A 19,003-nucleotide genomic window follows, 5' to 3' on the forward strand; every position below is an offset into this window, starting at 1 on the left:
TATAAACCTCAAGAAAACCAAAAGTAACTGAACAAAAATAGAAATAAATATTACCAGACCGATACCTACAATCTCCTTTTATTAAGTCAGAGCAAGCCACCTTATAGACATTGGGATGTCACAGAAATCTATCCTATTATTACTTAGGAAAGGTCTACAATCCTGGAAAACTGTGATTTGGGAGTACCCTTCTTCTCTGAAAAACATATTCAATTTGAAAGGTATTCTCACTTTATGAATGAATGCCCGGTCAGAGCTCCCTGGATGCATCTTTGCCACATGCGACTGTTTAAATCTACCATTACTTTTAGATAGACAACTTTCCTAGGCAAGAAAAATATGGGCAAAAATGGCAAAGTCTCTTAGGAAAAGAGACCACAAAGTAGCTAGAGGCAAACTACTTGCCAATCGATCCTGTAAGAACCAAGTTCCACGGGATTCACTAGCCTTCCTTGGTAATTAGTTTGAATAAGAGATCTACATAAAGGTAAGAGGCCTACATAAAAACCAAGCAGCAGATATTTTACCACAAGACCATGAAAAATAACCCAATTCTTTTTCAACTCATTAACCTGAACCACTTAAGAATTTTAACTATTCAGAGACTGGCCAATAACAAACATATATGAATTCAACTTGGTTGTTGAAGAAACTCTTGCAATTACCTATATACATGGATATCCTCCAATGAGGAATACTTTACAGTTTTAGGCTACCTTTCTCCTTTACTTCCAGGAGAGCCTCAGTTGCATCCACCCACCTCAGCCCATTCCTCAGCCATTTCCCCAAAGCGTATGTTGATTCTGAGGTTCCTAAGCTATTGTGCAGTAAAGGGTTAACTCATCAGGCAAGGTGCTCACACCCTGCATATTCCAAAGAAAAGACTGGTCCTAGACTGGCTCCTGGGAAATAATCACTGAGCCCTTACAAAAACCTGCCTGATAAGGCTGTCTTTATATACCTGAGATATTGGGCCACACCAGATACTTTATGCTAACAATTCTATGTACAGATTTACAGTGAGTACCTTTTTTGTTCATTCGATTGGGGGTCTTAAGCCATGCTGTCTCAGTTTGACCTCTGGCAGGGGTGGAAACTGAATAGCTAAGGACAGTCACGTGTGAATTCCATGCCTACAAGACTGACCCCCTACCCAGTAAAAATTCTGGATATCAAGGCTTGGATAAACTTCCCTGGTTAACAGTACTTCAAACCTATTGTCACACATCATTGGTGGTATAATCAGATGCATCCCTGTGTAACTGCTGTGAGAGGGCAAATGGAAGTGCATACCTGGTTTCTCCCTGAATGCTACCTTATGTGCATTTTTCCTTTGCTGATGTTAATCTGTATTGTTTCACTGTAATAAACCATAACCGTGAGTATAACAGCTTTTCTGGGTTCTGTGGTGAATCATTAAACCTGAGGGGTAGTCTTGGGGACCCTGACACAATTCCCGATGCTATTTTCCACTTTCCTGACCATAGTGAAGAAAGAGGGAGCTGCAAATATTGTTCCCATTGTAATTATCTATGTTGATATTTCCTTCTTTCCATTTCTAACCTCAGTTCCTGCCCCCACCCCACACACAGATAATTAAGATCTAACTGTATTTTTGAGTGGGAGCTGAAAGTTTCTATTTCTCTATATACACTCCAGTGCATGACAAAGATACCTAATTATCCAAAGTAGAATGAAGAAAGAAACTGTAGGGGTACTTTGAACTCTAAACCATTTTGCAGTTATTTAAAATTTATTGCAAATCGATGAATAATTCTAAACACATCTTAAACACAACTATTTTATCATAGAGCTCCATAATTCATGCGCTCAGGCCAGAACTATTCTCACTGAAAGTGAAAAGGAACAGCACTGGATAAAAGTAGGTTTCTATGTAATGAAGTAACTCATTACAAGGTTCTGGAGATTCAGATGACTGAGTAGTAATAATTTAAGACCAAAAAATGACTTGGGTACTGAGAACCAACTTTACAGAAAGGTAGATTAGCCCACATAGTAGAATGGTCAGAAGGAACTTTAAATCCAGCTGAATCAAACACAGGCAAATGATTGAACCCAGAGGCACAGAACGAAAACACAAACATATACAGGGGAAATTATTTATCCCTCTTTGTTTAGCACAAAATAGTGTAGTAGACAGATACTTGAGAACGAATCCTGTGTATCAGTATCTTCTAGATGTGCTATTTGCTGCTTTTGTAACAATAATACACATAAGTAGTACTAGGTTGTTTTATATATACTGCTTTTTCTTGTGAACAACAACAAGAAAAATGTACTACAGCATTAAGTATAAAGATTGCCACCCAAGATTTCTCTGAGAAATGTGTGATTTTTTAATATAGAGAACTTATTTAATGGTTATGCAGGTGATGCCACTCATTAATAAACAAGGAGAAAAATGTACAAAGCTAAAAAGCATAAAGTTCAGTTGCTTTCAGCTGATGACTGCTTTTGGTAGTGAAACATTCCTTTCTGGTGAATATAAGTACAGTTTTAAGTGTTAGGATATGGCTTAATGACAAAGGACAAGCTGAATTTAAGCAACATAAACAGCAGATAGGCCACAGTCCCATGGAAACTCTTAAAGACAGCAAAGGTTTCAGTTAATCTAATATAATAATATTTATTTAATATTTTGAAGGCCAAATTTAAAAAAGGTGATATAATTGGTGCATGAGAATTCATCTGTTCTATTTCCTGTTAACTTTTATATTCATTAAGAGAAAAAAAACCTTTGGAAGCATAAAATTAGGTACTGAATAAATTTAATGTATTTTGACAAAAAGATTTTTGCTAAATTATGTAGAAACTGGGAGATTTGAAAATCTCACTCTTTTGGGGTGAGGGGATTGATTTAAGACAGTATGTCTAAAATAACCAATCATGGTATCTTTTTTTTTTTATTAGAATTGACATTCGATATTATTTTATATTAGTTTCAGGTATACAAGCATAGTGGTTAGGCCTTTATATTCTTTATGAAGTGATCCCCCTGATTAGTCTAGTACCAGCCTGGCACTATACATGGTTATTACAATATTATTGACTATATTCCCTATGCTGTACTTCACATTTCTGTGAACCAACCATGGTGTCTTATTGCTTAAAAATGTAGCATGTAGAAAAAAATAACTTTATACCTAAAATCCTCAAAGGATAACTTCAAATAAGAAATTCTTTCTGTTAACTTATCAAATCAGTGGTTGAGCCCCGATAGTGACAAACCGCTATGATTTTCTTCCCTTGAATTGAGAATGGGGATTCTTTTTTTTATTTTTCCTATTAAGATCCAGTAAATCAGAGGGGGGAAAAAAAACCCCGAAAATCACAAATCAAGTATACTTAATTCAGTTTAATTTTCAGAGCTAAATCAATTTGCCGCATATATGAATTAAGTATTTTAACTTAAGAAACAGCAAAACAAAGCCATTCTCAATTTCTTTCTTTTTTTTCCTAGAAAAAGAGCAGTCAAAAGAAAGACAGAAAGGGAAGGGAAAGACAGGGATAGAGAGACATATAGAGACAGCCATGGGCATAGAGGTAAAGAGAAAGATCACCAGGAAAAGCCAAAGTCAGAAAGAAAAAGACAAGGAGGAAGACATGAAAGTGAGAGAGGCAGACAAGGGGACGAATGTGTGCTGCAAGGCATGGGCTAAACAGGGACATACAGAAATGGCCCACTACAGAAAAAGACAAAGACATTTGATGTAGAATAATAGAATGACAGAAACATAGAATATAAGTGACCTTTTATGAGTTTACTGTTAATTATTGGCTTTTTATAGATAGGAGTGGTGATATAACTATTTGGTCCTATCAGCTAAAGAATATAAAAACCAAGGACAGCATAGATCCTGACCATTACTACTAGCACTTCTACTAATACCTCAATTTGAGGTTTTAAAGAATTACTAGTAATTTTTTAATGGGATGATGGTACTGTAGTTATGATTTTTTAAGTCTTTATTTTTAGATTAGTTGCTGAAATACTCATGGGTGAAATGATATGATGTCTGGGATTTGTTTCAGAGTAGCTCGGTGTGGGGATGGGAAGGGAAAAATGGATGGAGGTATAGACTAGCCACGAGTTGACTAATTGTTGAAGTTGCTGATGGGGGTTCATGACACTATTTTCTCTACTTTTGTAGTGGTTTCAATTTGGCAAAATAAAGTTCTAAAATTTCCTTTTCAAGTATAACTAAGAAAATTAAGGATTAGGTTTGATTGGGTTTATTTAGAAATTTCTCAGGCCACAAAAACAATCTACTGTGTAAAATTAAATCTTTTAGGTGAAAACAAAATTTGGTAGCACTGTAATCAAACTGAAGGAAAGAAACATGACAAACTTAGAGAAAGTATAAGAAATTTTGTATAAACTTCTTAGAAGGAGTAATAATTTTGAAATTCTTGACTGAATCTGACAGATATCTTTTCAAAAAATGAGAAGCTATGGATTTAGAATCATTAGGCAAACTTTAAGGTGATGGCCTCATCCAAACCACTCGTTCTGCTGTTGGCAAGGCCCAGAAAGGGTCACGAGACTTATTGAAGGTTCAACTTTTCTCCCTCATGCCTATTAAAATATTAAGCATAAAATTTTATGCATTTTTCCCCTAATATAATGCTAACCATTGTTCTATATTAGTTGTATACATCTTTCATAATTAAAAATAATTATTTTTAATGATTGTTTAATACTTCATGAAGTGGATACAGTTCACTTATTTATTCTCCTATAATATGGCATTCATATTATTTCTAACTCTTTATTACAACAAATAAGTTACTATGAACATTGTTTATATATAAAACTTCATTATGGTTAGGATTACTGTAAAAGTCATATTTGATTTCTGTTTTGGGCAAAATAACATTTATATCAGTAAAAGCAAAAAAAGAAATTTTTAACTAAAATTATGCCCTACCTGTTGAAAAGCTTTTTCTGCTTGACGTTCAGCATCAATAACTTGTCTCTCAAGCTGTTGCATCTGTAAAGTGAGGAAAAATGGAAAAAATATAAAAATCATATATCCTTTTTGAAAAGGACTTAGAAATCTCACGTCATCAAATTCTTTAAGAATATTTAAAATAGTTCAATGAATAGAAATTACATATAATTTATCACATTAAAGGCTCTTTCAGTGCATATTTAAAAATTGATCAAACAAAATACCAAAGGTTTGATACTTTTAATACAATGTAATATATGCTACATGAATATTCATCAATAGAATTTTCTTTATTGGACTATAAGTTAGAAATTACTGGTCAACACATAGTAAAAAGAGTAAATTAAATTTAAGAGTATAGTAAAACTTCAAGCGTTATACCTGATTTGTTGATCAAAAGCCATAATGGTATCAGAAAGTGGTATATTCTCATAAGCTATATTTACTGTATCATCCTTGGAGAATTCAAAGATGAGCATGATTGCTCTATACTGAAAGAGACTTGGACAGAAGATTGACAAAGCAGAGCCCTTCAGTGCTAAAAATAATTAGTCTGTGTAACAGTTAAAAAACGACATGGATACAGGGTATGGAGGAAATAGGATTGGTCTGAGTTAATCATTAAAGCATTGGGGTCCAATTTAATATTCTGCTTACTTTTGTATGTTTGTAAAGTTTTTTAATAAAAAGTTTAAAATATATATGAAAAGATGTAAATGACATATTGAAAGATATATAAATGATATGTAGAAAGGTATGCTAATAGGAGGTCATTAGAGACTTTTGCGAGGTCAGCTGCAGTGTGGAGAAGCAAGGACATAAGCTGGACTGCAAGAGTCTGAGTGAATTAAAGTAAATGGTTAGGATTAGCTAACCACCAATGATGGCCACCATCAATTCCTTTCCTCTCTATATGCATGTCACTTCTCCCATTAAGAGGTGAGGTCCATTGCCCTTCTCTGGGCTTTTTGACTTGCCTTGACCCACAGAATGCAGTAGAAATGATGCAGTGCCATTTGGTGTCTTGTCTTTAATACTTATTTATATTTAAAACATATTTGTATGTTTCCTTTTATGAAAACATATCTATATGATGAATTAAAAGTCTACTGCTATTGCAAAGCCATGGGGTTTGAGTTGTCATGTTCTGATTTCCTGGTGCTCTTTCAGTTGAACCACAGCTGCTGTGATGATTATAAACTCTACACACAATATATAGTTATACAGAACCATATGAGAATCAGTCTCAAATACATAAAACCACAAAATTCTTATCTGGAAAGCATGTCTTTATTTTTGTGCCTTGGATGCTATTCTTTCAGCCTAGAAATCTTTTATTGGTAACTTAAAATCGTATGAACATTCATAATAAAAGCAACTGTAAGTTGCACGTTCTCAAGGAATCTATCACAGAAGGAAACGGGGACAGAGGTATAACCAAGAGAGGCTAAATTTAGAATTTGAGGTTCTAACAGAATTCTACCACTGAGAAGGTGGAAATAAGCTAAGTAGTCTCTCCCTAGATTTTGAGTTTATTATTTAGTTATGTAACAATGGTAGAGGCAGGTGTAATGACTACCACATAACAGAAATTCGATAAATATTTGTTGAACAAATGAATGAAGGAACAAGTGAATGAATAAAGGTGTCAACTCCTTCCAAAAAAATATTTAAAAGATGCATAAACTTTGATACAAGAAAACTGCTACATTTTCACATTCCATATTATAGATCATAAATACTGAACATTTCACATTGCATAAATGTAAATATGCACTAAGTATATCCAATAAAGTTTAGAACACTTTAAAATCAGTTTAAACATAAGAATACTATAAAAGGCAATACTTTGACTAATTGTTGTTATTATCATTCAAGCTGGAAAATAACTGCAAAACACTAAAAGAAAGCAATGCAGGAAATATTAATGTAAGCTTTTACTTTCACAATGTATCATGTAAAGCTTGGGTCAATTCCACAACCAATCCATACTAAGACACTAAAAGAAATTTGAAATGATCTGCTACCCCATATCTTTTTGCTTTGGACAAAAAGAAGTATTTTATGAATACGCCACTTTTACCATAATAAAAAGAAGTAGCAAATTCCAACTAGTGTTTTGATTTACCACTCCAGAAGTGCCCTCTGTAGCCAGAGTGAACATAGCAAGTGGCAGAAGGAAATCTGCCACTGATCATAGATCATAACATCATCACACTTAATACTTAGTGTTCCAAGTATTGTAAACAAACAAACTTACTTGTTTAATAAGACTGACTACTTTAGAAAGAACATTTTAGGACCTTCACACTCACTGATGTGGACAGCAATTCTCCACCAAGTACCCTTCTTCCTGATTTTTCCCCATAAAACCCATGAAAGGTTCTATCATCCGTTTACTTTTTTATAATAAATAATATCTTTAATCAGTAGCCAAAAAAAAAAAAAGGCATTTAAATTAGCCTGCAAACTCTTGTCGTTAGTATGTGTGTAATTTCTGTTAGGTACTGTGAAATCTAGGTGAGGCAATAGAGTGACTGAGGGAAGGGAAATTTGGGGCAATCGTGGTGTTATGCTGAACTGTGACATGAAAGCAAACACTGTGCTGTCCAAGGACTCCATTCCTACGAGAGAATTCTAGACCACCTCAGGGAAATCATATTCACAAAAACAAGGTCAAGTGGCAGGAAATCCCAGACAGTAATTCTGTATCAGGGAAAGGCAGCATTAGACGATGTGGGCCATGCTGATGCCCCAAAGGGAAACATTCTTTATATTTTTCCCTTTCTTTTTCCCTGAAAATCGAACCCATAGGAAATAACATTCGATTCAACTTAAAGTGAAACTCACCCTTTTCCCTCCCTGACTCAGAAAACTAGTTAAACTATAAAGTAGAAAAACTGCTTAAATCTCAGCTTCCCTAAAGAGTTTATATTTGGCATACTAGAGATATTTCCAACACCATTCCTTAAATTCCTCTAAAGACCTCTCCCACTTACAGCAGTATTTGCCCAAGACTTCAATAAGGTCTTTTTCTTCACAAGCTTCAATATTCTGTTACTTGGAAATTGTGATGGAGAAAAAAAAAAGTGCGGAATCGTTCTTTTTAAAAAAAAAAAAATCCTATGTTCTCCAACTCCATCTCCAAAAAACAAGGCATATATAACTGAAATCCACCTTTAATCACAAAAACACTCAGATCATCTCACATATCTTCCCTAGAATAATTCAGAAAGATGCCTCCCATTAATCAGTAATTACATTTGTTAGTCACCTTCTTGTACACTTAACCAGTATGTCTGTGTAGAAAGACACAGGAAAATAATGAGTTTCTTTCATGTGCCAGGCACTCTACTAGCTGCATCACAAAAAAGTGTGAAAGATCTAAGGCTTAATGCCAGCTCTGTAATTATTAGCTGTGTGATATTGGGCATACCACTCAAATAGTATCAGTCTTAATGTCAACATCTTTAGACTGGGGATAATAGTTACCTCACAAGATTACCTTGGGGTTTAAACTAGTTAGCAGTTGTACTAAAGGCTTAGGACCATAGTTAGCACCTAGGGTTAGCTGCCTATAGCCAGTGCCAATAAAACAGAACTAAGAACCAAAACTGTTGCAAGAAAGAAAAGTTGGCTAGAATTCCTGGCAAAGAGGTGAAGAATCAAATTAGTATTCTCTCAAGAATCTTCAGCCTTGGGCCTGCATCCATTTAGGGGGAAGGTCTGGGGAACTATTAGGGAAAAGCCTTGGAGCAGACCGGCCCTAACACAAAACCAAAGGTTATGGATGTGACCAGACTGGCTTCTAGAATGCGATATTCAAGTGGGCATGTAGAAGCAATGCAGTAGAGTTTGCTTTTAAAAATATGTTATGTAAATAGCTATTACTACATACACACACCCTAACACACACAGATACCTGCCCCCTGCAGAGATGGATTTATATGTTGCGTGGCTGAATAGAAGACAGAATAGATGAGTGGTAAGAATAGCAGAGAAAGCAAGGAATGTGGTAATAAAACTAGATGAGACAGGCCATATGGAGTGATGGCTAAGCATTCAGTCTCTAAAAAAAAGCAAAATGCCTGGTTTCAAATCTTGGCTCCACCACTTTTTGGCATGAATTTAGGCAAGCTAAATAACTTTTATGTGCCTAAGTTTCCTCCTATGTAAATACGGATAATATTAGCACCTAACTCATAAGGTTGTTGTAAGGAGTAAAGAGTTAACTTATATAAAGCACTTAGAAGGTTGCTTGGCACACTATAAGCATCAGTTTCCTAATCTGTAAAATGGGGACAATAAAATTTCTAACTTCACAAGTTGTTACAGGAATTAAACAAATCACATCTATAAAGTGCTTAGCACATAATAAATCAATAAATACTTGATATTTTTATTAAAACATGGGTGGGTACCAAAAACAATTTCCAATCCAGAGAAAAATATTTCATAATGGAATATAACAGAAAATATTGGGAAAACGTTTTTCCCATTTTGGTGTTGAATATATTTACTGGGAAACCATGAGTAACTTGGCATACTTATCCATTTTCCACTGTATGAAACACATCTGAATAATTCCATCTCTTAGACCTGACAAAGGACTTAAGTAACAGATATAAAACATAAAAGACTCCCCCAAAAAAGAAGAAAGGGAAACCATAACTAAAACGGCAACTTTGAAATAATATTCCTCTTAATATTAATTCGCAAAGAAAAAAGAAAACCTAATAACATAAATTATTAATCAAAAAGCCATTTACAATTTCACTTGTAGAGAAAATAACACAAAATTTTTAAATAGGCACTTAAAAAAATTTGTTGCAACAAGACTTCTAAAGAACAAAAGAAATACTGCCATCAAATTTAGAATTTCAAGGCTGTTGAATTGGAAGTCAAATAGCATAATTACTATTTAGTCCAGAAGAAACCAGGAGAGTATAGAAGTCAAGGGAAACAAGAAAATGTTGAGAAGGAGGCTGCGGTCAACAGTGTGCCAACTGCTGAGAGGCTAAGGCAACACCTGGGAAGTGTCCAGAGGGTTAACAACAAGAATACAATTGGTAATCTTGACGAAAATTGTATGGGGTTGTTGGGATTGTGGAAAATACCAGACAAACCAAAGTACAACTTGGGAAATGGTTTTTATAGAGAGAGGAGCAAAAGACAAAGCATGAGTCACTAACTTGAGTTAGGATAACCTTCTCCAAATTGGAGATATTCAAACTGGCATTTTTTTTTCAAGCTACAAGTTTAATTCTAATGGTGAGAAATAAAGCAAATTGATATTAGAGATTTATTCCATGAAGCCTATTACTGGGTCACCCTCTGACCCAAAGAGAATAGGATAACTTTAATCTTTCCACCTAAACGATGTTAAAGTACAAAAATTTAAGATGATACATATGAAAGTGTAAACTGAATAATGTTATACTGGGTTTTATTAAAATACTTATATGCTAAGAGATCCTTAGCTAGTAATTGAAAGAAAATTTAAGGTCTCTTTTACAGATGTGATACATGTACCACCCCTTCATCTCAAAAGGATTATATAGGCTGGAGTTTAAGAAACCACTTATAAATTCTTCGGATCAGTTTAGAATGACCATTAATATCATTTATCCATTCATCCAGATAGCACTGTCCAATAGAAACATATAATGTAAGTCATATGTATAATTTAAAATTTTCTAGTACCCACATTAAAAAAGTAAAAAGAAGTAAAATTAATTTTAATAATTTTTATTTAATACAATATCCAAAAACTATCATTTCAACACATAATCAGTGTAAAAATTATTTCTGAGATATTTTAAATTCTTTTTTTTTCATTCTACATCTTTAATATCTGGTGTGTGTTTTACATTTGAAACACATCTCAATTTTAACTAGCCTCATTTCAAATGCTCAACAGCCACTTGTGGCTAGTGACTGTCATATTGGACAGTGCAGGTCTAGAATCCAAGTTCCTTGGAAATAGGAACATGGGTTATTTTATTCACAGATGTTAACTGTACCATTAAGAACAATGTCACATAATCAGTCCTCAACGAATATTTGTTTAATGAATGAATGACCAAATGAATGAATTTATCTATTGATTTTATACATGTGTATACCCCAAAACTTCTGTGACATAAGTGGAATTTTATTACACAATTAGAATTACTAAGAGAAGCAAATAATTATATTAAATTCAATTCCAGCCAAGATGATAATTTAGTGATATATAGTCAATATAAATTCTTAAAAAGTTACATATTTTCAAATACAGTATAAACACATTTTATTATTAATAGGGAACATTCTTCCATAGTCACTTTAAACATCATCTTCCTAAACATTTAGTAGATCAAATGCTGTCACGCACCTCTAGTAAAATCGAATAAATTATAGCATTTCTCTCTGGAATGAATGAAGTCCACATTCATCAAATACACACAATTCTTAATGGAATTCTGAGTTATTCCACTAATGTTTGCAAAGAAATGTTTTTGTCTTAATGTCTAATTGACTCTAAAACTGGCAAAAGAATATGCCAAATACAGCTTCAAAGCCCTGACAAAAAGTTAAATTATATTCACTATTTTTAAAATGTTTACTCCTAAAAGCACTGAGATTATTCAATATAAATAAAATAGGACCCAAATAGCTGATGTTTAATAACAAAGGTTTAGGGAGAAAAACTTACCTTCTCTGCTAAGAGCTCTCTTATCTTGCTTGCTTGAACTCTAAATTTCATGAGCTGGGACTCCAAAGCTACACATCGTTCTTTCCAATCTACTGCTCCTTCTGTCTCAGAAAGCTCTGCCATATTTTTTCTATAAAGGAATGCATTCAAATGGCATAATATCAATTAGCATTCAGGATAATTCACTAAATCATCCAATGTACACATTCTAGTCACCACCTAATGATATCCAGATACAAGTTTTGAATTCTAAGATAAATTCCAGAACTGGTGGTAGCTCACGGAAAAAAACTTAGTAAGCCAGGGTTGGAGGCCCAACAGTGTTAATTAAACTTTCTATGTAACTTAACTCTCTATGTCTCAGTTTATCCAATATAGAAAAAGGGAGACACAGTAATAACAAACCATTCTTCATGGGTATGTTGTGAGGAACAAGTGAAAAATTGTTTTTAACAACACTTTGGACAGCATAATAGCACCACACAAACACAGAGTACTGCTATTATTTTAGCTTTGCTCAACAGATAATATTTTAAAAATCTATCCACTCATAATTTTACCACACTCTTAAATTTACAGAATTATTACAGTTTAATTCAATTGGTAGCATGATAGAATTACCTAAAGAAATGTTATACCAGTGCAACAATTATGGCTTAGATTTATATTAATTATTACTTATCACCACCCTAAATTTGTCCAGGTTCAGGCTGTCTTTCAAGCCAAAAGTCAGTCCTTTAGCATATTTAACTGGGCAAAGTATTATGACCCTGGACAAGTCTGCATAATTTTCATTTGGTGCAAGAAGAGAAAACATATAACTGTAAAATTTGGAATCACCTATATTAAATAAATCTGGAATCTGTGCTTTCCATGATATTAACTTTTCTTTTGGAGGACATTAATCCCAGAGAGAAGCAATATAAGAGGGAAGTCACGAGGCAGGAAAAGTGGTTTTGAAATTATAAAGTGCAAAAAATTATTACTTGATTTGGAAGCATTACTGTTTCTGGCTCCAGAATTTATAAAAGTCGTTTTAAATGTTTGTTAATGTTTTCTCAGGCTATTTAATAAATGGCTTAAAATGCATGTCTGAATTGGTCTTGCTATGAATTGATAAAATTTGCATTAAGAATAGATCTCCTGGAGAAGCCGAGCCCAAGTCATGGGATGTACGTGACAGCAAAACTCTCAGAACCCCAGGAAAGAAGTACAGTTTAAGTGTACTATGCTGTTTTTTTGTTTTACAAAAATATGTCTACCTCGGATATTAATAAAGTTCATTTTCCAAATATTTAGTGTAATATAACCCCTTCTTAAACCTATATCATTTTTAAAACCCACAAAAGATTATTTTCTTAGAATATTGTTTTGTTCTTAAATCAGTTTTCAATCTAATTCTTATGTTTTCATTCAATAATTTAGAAATAAATATAAGCCAAGTTGTCCTACAAGGCTACAACCATCTCAAAGCCTCTGGATGCCCCTACATTCTAGCCATACTTTAAGGGAAACTTATAATTGTAGAGATGGAAATCATTCTCTTTTCATATTTTTTGTTTCTATGGAGACCTCATTCGATTATTTTCTGAGTTTTTTTTCTAAGGATATTAGCCTTGTTAATGACCTTTTTTCATTACCCACATTAGTATTTGCTATCAATGATTTTGGAGTGAATGATATAGTTTGTCAGTCACAAACTTTTTTCAATTCTACTGCTACTTCATTTCTCTTCTCATCAGCTTTTTTTTCATCAGAGTGGATAAGAAAAGAAAATATGGATGAAATATTAAAAATAAAGTACTGTCCTGCAATGTACATCTTTATGTCTTGAACCATTCATATCATTGCACAGAAATGTGGGGACACTCTTCTATCGTAAGCGACATGAAGAGTCTATTTCATATTTGGTTAATTTTTGCCCTACATCTAAAATAATGTGTTTAATGCTGTAGAAATTTTAATATTGTAAAATTTAAAAATAACATTTTCAACAGATGAAAATCAATGTAATGCACTATATGAATAGAATAAAAGACAAATACCATATGATCATTTCAATAGATGTAGAAAAACATTCCACAAAATCCCAAACCTTTTCATGATAAAAACATTCAACAAACTTCCAATTGAAAGAAACATCCTCATCTTGATAACAGAGCATCTACGAAAGCATCTTAATGGTAAATGACTGATCCACCTAAGATAAGAAACAAGATAAGGATGTCTGCTCTCAACCACTTCTGCCCAGGGCAAGTAAATAAAATAGAAAGCATCCAGATTGGAAAAGAAGAACTAAAATTATCTCTATCTTCAGGTGTTATGATCTTGTACATAGAAAATTCTAAGAAATCCACAAAAAACTATTAAAACTATTTGAGTTCAGCAAAGTTTCAGGAGACCAAATCCATATATAGAAATCAATTGTTTTTCTATATACTAGCAAAAAAATAAAAATAAAAAAATAAAATCAAGAATATATTCTATTCATAAGAGCATCAAAAAGAATTAAATACTTAGGAATAAATTTAACAAAAGAAGTGTAAGACTTGTACTCTGGAAACTATAAAACATCATTGAAAGAAATTAAAGAAGACCTAAACAATTGGAAGACATCCCACATTCATGTATTGGAAAAACATATTACTGTGAAGATGGCAATACTTGCTAATGGATATAAACATTCAATGCAATCTCTATAAAAATTCCAACTGTATATTTTGCAGGAATTGACAATCTGATCCTAAAATTCACATAGAAATTCTGGGGACCAAGAATAGTTAAAACAATCTTGAAAATTTATAGAACTCACATGTTCCAATTTCAAAAATTACTACAAAGCTCTAATAATCAAGACTGCATGGTACTAAAAGACAGACATACAAACTAATAGAATAAAGACAGACATACAAACTAATAGAATAAAATTAAGAATACTGAAAAAAAAAACCCTCACATTTATATTCAATTGAATTTTGAATATAATTCAAAGGTGCCAAGGGTGCCAAGACCATTTATTGAGGAAAGAATAGTTTTTTCAACAAATGGTGCTAGACAACTGAATATCCATGTGCAAAAGAAAGAATTTGGACCCCTCATATCATATACACGAATTAACTCAAAATGGATCGAACACTTACATATAAGAGTACAAGTTCTAAAATCTTAGAAGAAAACATAGGTATCAGTCTTTGTGACCTCGGACAGGCGACAGATTCTTAGATATGATGTGTAAAGCATAAATGATCAAAGAAAAAATAGATAAACTGGACTTAATCAAAATTGAAAACTTTTGTGCTTCAAAGGACACCATCATGAAGGTGAAAAGATAAGCTACAAAACTGGAAGAAATATTTGCAAATCATACATCTGACTTGATTTGTATGATATGATAAGGGACTTGTATCCAGAATATATAAAGAACTCTTACAACTCAACAGCAATAAAAAACAATTAAAAAGTAGGCAAAGGATCTAAAGAAGATACACAAATAGCCAATAAGCACTTGAAGAGATGCTTAATATCATTAGCTATAAGAGAAAATGCAAATCAAAAATTACAATGACATATCACTGTATACCAAAAAGGAGGGTTATAATAATAATAATAATAATAAAGACATGTAATAACAAGTGTTGGTGGAGATGTAGAGAAATTGGAACTCCCATATACTGCTGTGGGAATGTAAAAATGGTACAGCTACTTTGGAAAACTTGTACACAAATGTTCATAGCAGCATTACTCAATTAGCCAAAAAGTAGAAACCACCCGAGTCCATCATCAAATGAATGGATAGACAAAATGTGGTATAGCCATACAGTGAAATATTACTCAGCCTCAAAAAACGAATAGAGCACTACTACATGCTACAATGGATGAACCTTAAAAACATTACCCTAAGCGCCAACTGAAAGAAGCCAAACACCAAAAGGCACATACCGTATAATTCCATTTACATGGAATAGGTAAATCCAAAGAGACAGAAAGTAGGTTAGTGATTGCTAAGGGCTGTGAAGAGAGAGCAACGATGATCAGCTTGGGGTTTTTTTTGGAGTGATGAAAATATTCTAAAATTAGATAGTGCTAATGGTTGCACAACTATGTGAATATACTAAAAACCACTGAACTGTATACTTTAAAAGGGTAAATTTTATAGTTTGTGAATTATACCTCAGTAAAAAAGGGCATATATTTACAAATAAGGTTTTTTAAAAAGTAACAGTTTAAGTGAATGTGTATTGAGGCAACATCAGCAAATTTAATGATCCATTGTTTGTGGTTATCCCTGCCAAGAATTCCACCATTAGCTCAAATAATTTAGAGGTAATTGTTAACCTCAAATATGACAAGAATCAGACATATATCTTTGCAAGAATACTTTGCTATGAAAATGACACAATATTTAAATTTTAAGTTAAACATACCTATTCTTTAATTATGCTAATTACCTATTTCACAGTGAAGTAGCAAAACCTTAAAAATATCATTGGCATTTATGGTCTGCATTCCCTATTAATAGGATCATAATTTTTAAAAAAAATTCCAAACTACAGATTGCTTGGCTAATGGTCTGTCCTGAGGTCTAGACACCTGATTTCCTCATTTCATTCTGTAATTTCAGTTAGTATAAAGTAACTGCTGTGTTAACTAGCCATTTTGAGTAAATATTCTAATTTTGAACAACAGCCACCATCATTTTCCGTTACCACTGATTTTATAAAACCCAACTCTATAGCTTTGGGAGCTATAATCACTTGCTAAATAAATGTCATTTTTAGATTTTGAATTTGAAAGTAATCTGTCTTTACTGCAATGGACAGGAAAAACGTCTTGGTTCTCCAATTGCACCCCCCTCTTCCCCCCCAGTAACTTTCGGAAATATTTACTGACACAAAATTAACTGTTTACAATTGTGGACTGAAATGCTCTTTTCTCTGAATCTTTCACTTCCTGTTTCTCTTCCAAATCCCAAAGGGAAAGAAAAAGAAAAAGAAAATTACGATCTCATCCTTTTAGGCTTACCCTGATGAAGCTCAGGGTAGTCACTCATTCTTTAGTTCTCTTAAGGAACAACTTAACTTGGCCAGGTAACTTTTTTTTTTTAACTAAAGAAGAAAAGATGCCTTTCTTGACCGTATTGAGGCATGCCTTGCTTAAGGAACCTCCTAACCACCCCAGAGCCCCACTTGGGCAAAGCCTGCCCTTTGGGGACACTACCGAGAACAGCCATGCTGCTCACTTCACAGCTTCTCCGCGACACACACGGCCGCGCGGTCGAGGGTTGAGATTGGCATTTTTACAAAGAGTGTAGTGACCTACAGGTAGCACAGCACTAGAGCGTGTACAGCGTAAATGATTCAACTCTTTCCACTGCGTTTCGCACATCAAAATCTATGGCTCAAATGTTCCGTCTTTTAAAAAGTAGTTTAATAACTTCAGGGACAGCGCAATTTCATGGCAGGTCACCTAAGGGCACTTTGACATTCCAGCAACTCGAGGTGTAGAAAATGGTTCTTTCAAGTTTTGAGAAGTTTAGTCTCCGAGGTCACAGGGGCTCCCAAGAAGCCGAGGCCGAACCGCAGCATCCCTAACTGCGTGGGCCACTCGGCTGGGGATGCAGGGCTCCCGGGTGTGACTCCCCGCCACGAGCGCCGGCGCCGGGCCACAACCCGGGCCCCGCTTTTTCAAACAAAATGTCACGGGAGACCAAGGGTCGAGGAGCCGCCGGCCACAGCCCCAAGATGAGACGGTCCAGGGGGCAGCGAGGGGGACGACGTCAGAAGTCTGCGGCGGGAGGCAGGGCGCGAGGGGCCAATCCTGCACCACCCCACTCCATCCCAGGGGTCCCCTCCCTCCTGCTCTGCCCGCCGCCCCCATCCTCCGTCCGGGAAGACGTGCCCCCCAGGACCGCGCGCTCTCAAGGGGGCGGGGATACCCGGGCATCCGAGGCTCCGAGGTCACCCCTTAACACCGGCCCATCCCATCAGCCTACCTTTGCTACGGGACCCCGGCTGCCGAGCCCAATAACCCGACGGCGCCTGTGCCGGGCTCCTGGAGCTCTCAGCCCCTCGCCGGCCTCACACAGAGCCGGGAGCCGGAGGGGGCAGGGAACCGCCTCCTCCTGGACTGGCGGCAGAAGCAGCCAGTAGGAGGTCGCAGCTGAGCTCTCTACGTCACCTGAGGGTGTGGCTATGACTTTGACTCCTCGCAGTCCCTACAGCCCGAGGGAGTTTTGTCCAGGAGTGTGTCTACCCGCTAGCCTTCGCCACAACTCGAGTTTAGAGCCTGTTGAAGCGGTCACCTCCTTTCCATTCCCTCTGCTTCGACTCAGCACCCACCTGTTTGATCTCCCCAACTGAAGTCTCTCCTCTTGTCAATCCATCCTTCACCCTCTTGCCAGGTTAACTGTCCTGGAGTGCAATTTTGAAACACGCCCTGCTAAACATCTTCATTGGTGTCCTTTTGCTTAAATTATCAAGAACAGATTCTCTATTCAAGGCTTCCATACTACTTTTTCAGGTTCACTTTAAACACCTGCCCTTCATGCACCTAAGACTGTGTCCTCCCCACACCAGGGAAGTGCTTTTGGAACGTTCGCCTACTATTTCCTACGTCCACCTTGAAAAATTCTGACTATCCCCTAAGACACAACTAAAATTATCTTCTCCATGAAAGCATGCTTGTCGCCCCATCTCTTCTCTTGTTTCTGTTTCTTGAGCATTTAGGTTTTTTCTCCTCTTGGCGCTTAGCTAATTCTGCCTCATGTAACACCTATCTCTCCATTAGACCTTGAGCCCTTTGAAACTATGGATTTGTTTTCTTTATTTTTGCATCCTTTTCAGGACCAGGCACAAAGTATTGTGTATGCAGATGGGTGGTAATTTTGATTGGATTGGATTTTACATCACTAGATGTGCAGAAGCCAGTCTAAGGGAGAAGGAGAGAGAGAGAAGGAGAGAGAGAGAGAGAGAGAGAGAGAGAGAGAGAGAGAGAATGAATTCTGCATATATGGATAATCCTTCCCCAGGTTCTCAAAGCTCTCAGTCAGACAAATTACTCTCAGTCGGCCAATAGAGGGTATCAGAAGGCTTTTTCCACTACGGTTTTTGTTTTTTTAAGCTCGTTCACCTTATATAGAAAAATCACAAAAGAGATAAAGATTTACAAAGTTCCTTAGACTGAAGGCACTAAGTGAATCTGACTAAAAGGCCAGCAAGCGAGTATCGGGCTTCTATATTTCTTCCAGATGAGCACTAATTTTGGACTGGATCCCAGACTACCCCCGCATATCAAATTCCTTTTGCCTTCTGTGGGAGCTGATGATACATATCAT

The 19,003-nt window shown here is 35.4% G+C and overlaps 1 protein-coding gene across 5 annotated transcripts in view; it reads right to left on the minus strand.

The window, feature by feature from the left end:
• PLEKHH2 (pleckstrin homology, MyTH4 and FERM domain containing H2) overlaps positions 1-17,810 on the minus strand; it is an 87,172-nt gene extending 69,362 nt beyond the window's left edge. For 3 of the 5 annotated variants that reach the window (XM_023531299.1, XM_023531295.1, XM_023531296.1), the window contains exons 1-4: positions 17,663-17,783; positions 13,766-13,870; positions 11,671-11,800; positions 4,950-5,012 (exon numbers count right to left, since the gene is read on the minus strand). In XM_023531299.1, the coding sequence (XP_023387067.1) occupies positions 4,950-5,012; positions 11,671-11,800; positions 13,766-13,818 (246 nt within the window). In that variant the 5' untranslated portion in view covers positions 13,819-13,870; positions 17,663-17,783. Of the gene's footprint in view, positions 1-4,949; positions 5,013-11,670; positions 11,801-13,765; positions 13,871-17,662 lie in introns of all 5 variants that reach the window. The other 2 variants (XR_002780680.1, XM_023531297.1) reach the window with 2 other exon arrangements.
• Between the last annotated feature and the right edge of the window lie 1,193 nt (positions 17,811-19,003).

Source organism: Pteropus vampyrus, unplaced genomic scaffold (genome assembly GCF_000151845.1).
Source record: "Pteropus vampyrus isolate Shadow unplaced genomic scaffold, Pvam_2.0 Scaffold66, whole genome shotgun sequence".
NCBI classification, from domain to species: Eukaryota; Metazoa; Chordata; class Mammalia; order Chiroptera; family Pteropodidae; genus Pteropus; species Pteropus vampyrus.